The 8,001-nt window shown below is 28.6% G+C and overlaps 2 protein-coding genes across 2 annotated transcripts; both read right to left on the reverse strand.

The window, feature by feature from the left end:
* Positions 1–951: 951 nt before the first annotated feature.
* On the reverse strand, positions 952–1,791 carry LOC108684666 (dolichol-phosphate mannosyltransferase subunit 3). The gene is made up of 3 exons (XM_018189106.1): positions 1,710–1,791; positions 1,247–1,468; positions 952–1,165 (listed from the first exon to the last, which is right to left on the reverse strand). The coding sequence occupies exons 2-3, from the start codon at positions 1,466–1,468 to the stop codon at positions 1,088–1,090; spliced, it is 300 nt and encodes a 99-aa protein (XP_018044595.1). The 5' UTR covers positions 1,710–1,791; the 3' UTR covers positions 952–1,087.
* Positions 1,792–2,202: 411 nt separating this feature from the next.
* Positions 2,203–3,938, reverse strand: LOC108684659 (39S ribosomal protein L16, mitochondrial). Its single transcript, XM_018189094.1, has 6 exons — positions 3,813–3,938; positions 3,670–3,738; positions 3,426–3,583; positions 3,059–3,190; positions 2,872–2,982; positions 2,203–2,443 (listed from the first exon to the last, which is right to left on the reverse strand). Exons 1-6 carry the CDS (start codon positions 3,853–3,855, stop codon positions 2,228–2,230), a joined length of 729 nt encoding a protein of 242 aa, XP_018044583.1. The 5' UTR covers positions 3,856–3,938; the 3' UTR covers positions 2,203–2,227.
* Between the last annotated feature and the right edge of the window lie 4,063 nt (positions 3,939–8,001).

The raw sequence follows: 8,001 nt of genomic DNA on the forward strand, positions 1-8,001 counted from the left end.
TTTTCAATCAAATCATTCAATAAGACAATTTAGTTACTATGTATTTATTAAATAATTTTGAATAAAAAAACCCTTGAATACATTGTTACACATATAATATTGAAATTTTATTAAAGCTCGCTTTTATTAAAGCTTATGAAACAAAGTATTATACTATTTCAAATATGACATGTCTGATATCTTTTTTTACAGCATAAAACAATTAATCTTTTTTTAACACAAAAAATAATTCAATTTATGCACACATAACATACATACATATATACGCATTTATGCATGTTACATAAATAGGAAATTCTTAATTCTTAAATTTGTACCATACACAGTTACTTATTAATAATATCATTGAAACAATAATAAATATTGAAAAATTTTCATCGCTCTTACATATATTTAATGCAAAATAATATAAGAAATTATTCGTTGGAGAGTTATAGTAACAATGCATAAAATTCCAATCTGTTTGTTATGCTGATGAATTTTATCCCTCCTTTTTTATAAAAATAGAGAAATTATTAATAGAAAAGAACTGCTGTTAAAACAGAACACATTCTCTGTTGTGTGCTCAACACACTTGTAATACATAGTATAAATGAATAAATTACGATTTCCACAAAACCCGTTATATTACTACTAATAACTTTATAGAAAATTTGAGCACATGCACTTTGTTCTCCGATGCTGTAAAGACTGCTATACATAGACAACTAAATGTAAAAACATAATTATGACACCTAAAAATATATGTATCTATATTCTCTAAAAAATGCAATAATGTTAACATAAGATATTTTATTAGTCGAGATGTTTATACTTTTATAATTAAAAAGCTTCACATACAGTAGCCTTTTTATGCACCAATATAAAAAATTATATAAATAACCACAAATTTTATTATAAATTTGTTGTTAAAAAATTCAAATTTTATTCATAAGCAAAATTTTGTTTGATATAGTCTAAATCAATTTTATAAATATGCATAAAAGCGTATAAAACTTCAAGAAATTTATATTTACAAAATCATATATGTACAAATTAGAAAAGTAATGTTTTTTTATATTTTACATTATATTATTTACAAAAGTTTTTATAAAGTTGAAGAAACATCAGTCCCTTGTAATATTATACCTTTGCTCTGAAGATCTTTCTTAGCTTCCTCTATTTGCTAAAAGAGAAAAAGCAACAGTATTAGATAAGAATATATTACATGTACAATCATGCCTTCTAAAAAAAAAAGACTACTAACTCGTTGAAGTTCAATGGCTGCGCTTTCACAGTTATTAAAAGTGAATACCCTGAACAAGACAATAGTAATTGCATATAATCCAAAGAGAAATAAGGAGATAATTGGAAGGAAAAGTATAATTTCACGCCATTCCTTGATAAGAACAGAGTTGCTTGTAATTGTAGCAAACCACACGCCAAAGATTACAGTTGCACAAGATAGCCATTCTAGTAATTTTGTCATCTAAAAAAAGATTTGTATCATTTCCCAGTTACTTATCATTTTTATTAAAATGGAACAAAATGCTTATTAGAGAACAATATTTAACTTTTTAATCATGTATGTAAATAAGTTTCGGAGATAATGTGCATATCTATAAATTTCATATTATAATATACATATATGATAAAAAATCCCGTATTTTACTGAAGTTTTTGTGTCATCATCAAATATTATTAAAATATTAACATGTGTTTATACGTACTTTCTTAGTCTTAACCTCAAAAACCTAATAGATACAAAAATAATCGAAAGGAATGTGTGTGATGTCACATGTGTAAATTGTGAGATGAAAGCTATAAACATTAAGCCTGTATTGGATTACGCATCGGGATTTGCGACTGCCAACCAATCAGGTTGGAGTCCCTGTGAGGTGTAACTGTTTATCGCGTATTGCGTAACGCGCAATCAGAAGCGATTCGCTGTTGTGATTTCGTGTTTACTGATTATTAATTGGTTATGCAATTACGCGATATGCGGCAAATACGCTTCATGGGACTTCATCCTCAGAATGAAGAAATATTTGTCCCGATTACGCAAGTTTTGTAGGTCTAGTTTTATGTTCTCGAACCTTCTTACTCATGAAAACTTGACAATAACTTTATTCTAGAATCTAGATTATTCTCATTTTTTTGTATATTTGGATTTTAATTATGCTTAGGTAATTTATGATTTCAGAAAGAAAAAGTACAAACATACTTTCTTCAAATATATTTTTGTTATTTACAAATATTTATTAAACCATAATTTATCAGATGGTGATAACCATTTTTGGCAACCAAGCATGTTATTCTGAACCATGTATTTCCAAGTCCAAAGATGCAGATTGTTTTCTTCCAACCATTTCTCTTTAGCAGCATTTTTATCTAGAATTTGCTGACTGACAGCTATGGCTTTGAACGGTAGTTGATTTGCTATTTGGTTTAATATTTTTTTTACCTAAAAAGAATTTTATGTTTCAGTATATTTCCATTTATTTATATTTTTTTCATTTAGAAGTCCTTTCTAATCTCATGTCCTATTTAATTTGTATTGCTGGTGCAAATAAACAAAAATTTACAATTTTAACACAAAAAATTTAAATTCCAATTTTTCAAAATCTCAGGAATAGCGAAAATTCGGGAATTTGAATCATGAAGATTTATTGAAATCAAATTCATATATGAAACCAATATTATTATATTATTTTTCGATGCCCTTATTGATGGTAAAAAAATTTTGAAAATCAACAAAATATTGTAGAACAAGATTACGCTATTTAAAATTCCAAGAATTTTCTAAATATGTCCTTGAGACATCTTTTAGATATATGCTGTCTGGATAAGTTATTTTTAAAAATGTTAAAAAACAGTATATAATCAAGATACCTCAAAATATTCACAACGCCCACCAACTTCTATAATGACTCGTCCTGCTTTAATAGGAGTGACATAATGATCAATAGCACCTTTACCTCCACCCATACGATGTCCTTGTCCCTAAAAACATAATTATTATAGTAAGAAAGTATTTCTTTAGTATTCCAAATTGCATGATCCATTACAATTGTTAAACCTTTTTTGTAACTGGTTGCCATGGTGGATCCACACGCCAAATTGCAAACATCCTTTGTTGATCGAGTTTTCTACCAATTGTTAAACGTATCATCTCGAAATGACCGTATTTCAATCTACCTCCTCCTGTAGCCTATGATTTAAGAAAATGATACTATATTTCTAAGATTTTCTTTATTACTAAGAGCTGTAAATAAGAACTGTCTATACTGTTCTAAAAATAGTATTTAGAATTTGTGTTTATTTTCAGTAATATTTTAATAAAATGTTAATTCTGATTGATTTATATTTAAGCTGTATTTAAGACAGTCTTAAATATAAGAATCTGCTATAATACTGACTTAAATGTATCGAAAATGCAGACTTACAATGATACCAAATTGTCTGTACATAAGGAAATTATGTATTTTTTCTGGACCCCGCATGTACCTTAGTCGCTTTTGCATTTTGGGAGGACGCATTCCTGATGGAAACTGTGGAACTCTTTCCACTATCTTAAGTCTTGCTCGCTCCGGAAATTCAATATCTGATGACCATATATTAAATATAACATCAAATAAGTTTCTTCAACATTTATAATAATATTTACTTATAACTGTGTGATATACTTACCGCCAAATTTTATTGGCGGAGGAAAGATCTTTAAACCAGCTACTGGTGTTATAGATACAGATTGCCATGCTATAAAAGTATTACAATGTGAAAAATATCGATAAAAATCCAGAGATATTTTTAACTGTATTGAAAATACTTACTGGAAAATAAAAGACGTGCCACGTTTTTGGAAGCTTGTAACATTTTAAGGTTAAAAAGATATATCTTTTTAGTTTATAGCTATATGAATCGCTGAGTAATTCGAAGCAAAGAAATAATTTTTTTCTTTTTTCTTGAATTTTTTCTTTCAATTTTTCCTTCAATTATTTCATAAAACAATATTTGCAAGCAAGTAAATGTATATAAACATTTTTTTGTATCTCTTAATTTGTCGAATAGGTTTATATTTCTTTGTATATTAATTAAATCATTAAATCTATTTACTTGCACTTGTACATAGAATCTTCGTTTTCTCTCTTTTGAATGTCTAAATATATTTATCTTATTATAATTGCAAAAATTCTGGAGATTTCAAGCAATGCGAACACCGAGCAACAGTTCTTTAGTTCACCACCTCGGTCGGTAAATTATGTAAATTATATTAATAAAACTGTATATTGACAATTGATAAAAGGGGATCCTAAAATGCTTTCCATTTGATGATAAGTCAAGATAAGTTTTATCCTTCTTGATATTCAGAGAGTGACAAAGATAGAAATTCATCCGAGAGAAATCTGGAAAAAGAAAGGCCATATCGGTTTTTTTCCTGTTAGGGATTCCGCATAATAAAAGGAACAGAGAATAAGAATTTCAATTTATCAGAAATCATATATTGTGGAATAGACAGATTTCTGATTGATTGAAATTCTTATTCTTTGTTCTTAGTTCCTTGTTTCTTTTATTGTGCGGAGCACTTCTTACCGTTAAAATCCCGTACACTACCGCCATTTTCAAGTACATCCATTTTCAATTTGATAACTATATGACTATATACATTTTCTGATATTATCGATAAAATCGTATCGTCGAAAGTAGATGTGGTTCGTCTCTGTATTAAATCTTCAAGACAGAAGTGTGCCGACTATCCATAGGAATATAAGTTTAATGGGTCCTTGAACGAAAAAATTTTAATTTTGCATCTTCTACATATATAAATAAAAGTTGTTAAATTTCAATAAACGAAATTGAAAATTCAAACAAGTCAATTTAGTGAATTTTGTCTTATAATATCTTATAAAATTACGAAGTTATGTTTCTTTATGCAAATTTTTAGCCCGTTTTTAATAAACATAATTACTAGTGTGTATCAAAGTCTCTAATTACTAGGAACTTATTTTATATTTTTTATTTTAAATAATACGTATGTTATTTTATCGAACCGTAATCGGCTTATACGTAAAGTAATTTAAAGAATTTCTGAAACGCAGAACAATTTATAGTAATAATAGTGTCTTAAATTAATTTATTAACTGAAAAATTAAATAATGATTAACAAGATATTGTACTTTTGATTGAGTACTTTTAGCCAAAGCTGTATTTAGCACAAATTGTTTCATGATATTAAGAAAATTTGCATGTATTTTTATACAAAAGAACATACACTTATAGAATATTTTATTAACCTTTATTTAAGTATAAATTATTAAAAAAAACAATAAAAGTTGAGACATAATGTTGAACTATTAAAAATACTTACGCGAATAATTACTAATTACGTTTAAAGAATCATGCAAGTAATATAGGATTGTGCCAGAGATGCCGCATAAAGCAAAACGCGAAATGTACGGCGATACGTTTGTCAAAATCATGTAAAATACGAATAATTAAATAAACCGTGACTATTTTTCATACGCAATAAATGGATATTTCAACAGCATTCGGTAAACAGCATGGGGAAGGATCACGCGACGAATAGGGTGGTGGATGGGGGAGTCGCGCGGCGCGATGGTTGACTACGTCATCACTTCGGCATTCGGCATTCGCTCGGCGACCTCGGAGTGAGATGGACGTGTGTTTTATAAGTCGCTTCACGTCTCGTATTAATTAATGAAAATTAAATATCTACGAACACAAATAACGTAAGATTGCCTATTACTAAAGAGTGTATTATTAATAGGTTGCGGTTTTTGCTTTATTTCTTAGATTACGCACATACACAGCTCATGAATATTTTAGATATTTCATGTGTTCTTGTACAGTATATATAAAAATGAGATTCTTATTATTTCAAATTGTAGCTTTTTATCACTTTGAATCGTATAATCCATTTTCTCCACATTCTTAATACGGGAAAAGTAATAGATAAATTATGTTTAAATTACATATCTCTAAATGTATGTGCATGCTATTTAGTATTTATATATATTATTTTATTTAGTCGAAATTGTTTCATAATTTAAAATAAATTTTTGCATTTATCTTAATGACATATCCCCTACAGCACAAAAGTTGTAACAACAATGCAGCAATATTGCAACTTTATTGCAGCGACATTGCTGCAAATTCTGTGCTGTATAGGATTGTTAATCTTTATTTAATTGTAAATTACAAAAAAGAACAATAAACGTTGAGATATAATGTTGGGATGTCAAAAGCACTTCACGTGAGTAATTACATAAAAAAAACCACGTTAGTAAAAATCTCTTTTAACTGTTTGTTTTTTGTCAGCACATTGTAATTGATATGAATATTTAAAATTATCCTGATGAAAATAAAAATCGGAGCGTAAATCAGATGCAATGGAAGAGTAACAGAAGGCAAAAATTGAAACATCAAAATATAAAAGAAACGTAAATGCTTCTTTTACATTTCATTGTTTCAATTTTCGACTTCTAAAAGTTTCATTCATGCTTCTGTTACTCTTTCATTACATCCGATTTACCCTCCGATTTTTATTTTCATCAGGGTATAAAATGAACGTCGAATATGTTTCTCGGTGTATCACAATACAATTATGATATCACATTAAACGACTCGCGCCGTTAAGACTAGATACATATAAAAAATTGTTTCATGGAAATTGTTAAATGGAGAATATTAAAACTGTAAAGAAAATATTATTTTACTTCGTATTATGCGTTAATATTTGAACAGTTAGACGGTTGGCACGCGACCTTGGTGAGGACGGTACGGGGGATGGCACGGAGCGGCGCGTCATGTTTACGTTACGCGTAGTTACGGCGCAGTCATTCCCTTACCGAGATTCGTACAAGCAGGAAGTCGCGTGCGCTCCTTTTTCACATTATTTTTTGAAATCTTATCTTATTAAGAATGCCAAATATAATACAAACGTTGTACTTTATGAATAATTAATCATACTAGTAATTGTATTATATGAATATTCATAAAACAGCATTTCGTATTATATTTAGCACTTTTTGCGATTATTGTAAGTATGTTTCAAAAAGAAATGTGAAGAAGAGCAGCACGCGCGACATAGTTACTTGTCTGTACGAATGGTATCGCACGAGAAAGCAACGTAATATGAATACTCTCATGCAAATAACGTAATTTGTGCTTTTACAATAAATATAGTTTAATTATTTAATTAATTTTTTGTTTTGTGCCTTTCGTTATACGATCCATTTAAAAATTAAACATAACTTTGAAACTTTATTATATATAATAATAAAAAAAATAATAAAAAATCTTTTTTAGCCCTTTTATCTGCTCTAAATTTATTTCGCAATAACGAATTGCAGACGTGTGTTTGATATTCGTTTCTAAAAGTTAACTGATTACGTAGTAATACAGATAATAGCTATATATTACATTTTTCAGATTATCTTTCCTTTCATGGATACAACTTTGACGTTGTGGGAGAATTCAATATCCAGAGAATATTTATACGAAAAGAACGGTTTTTCTCAAGTATCTAAAAATTTTCGGATACATCTGAATGATCATCTATATATCTTAGATATTAAGATAAATTTTTAGGTATTGAATAAAATCATTCTCTTCGTGTAAAAATCCAACGGGGAAGCTAACGTACCCTCATCGCCGATTTACTTGAAAATAAACGAATCGCAGCCGGTTCGTCGCGTCGCACGTTTGTTTCAGAAGTGTCGTTTAAGTTATCGGACTCAAGTTATAGTCGCGCGCGATTATAGTGTATTATTCGCGAGTGTTTTACGTGAGTGTCCAGTGCGAGAGGATGTGAACCGTATTCTAAGAGGAGAAGAAGGAGGTCTGGGAGAAATATCGTGCACAATCTTGGAGCAATTGTGTGTAAATATTATTTTTTACTTGTAAAATTAACTTTTTTTTTTAAAGCATGTTTTTAAATCATTTTATATTCTATAAAATAATTATAAATATATTTTTAAAGATCTTAGCAAAAATAAATTT

The sequence above is a fragment of the Atta colombica genome, unplaced genomic scaffold (genome assembly GCF_001594045.1).
Source record: "Atta colombica isolate Treedump-2 unplaced genomic scaffold, Acol1.0 scaffold137, whole genome shotgun sequence".
NCBI classification, from domain to species: domain Eukaryota; kingdom Metazoa; phylum Arthropoda; class Insecta; order Hymenoptera; family Formicidae; genus Atta; species Atta colombica.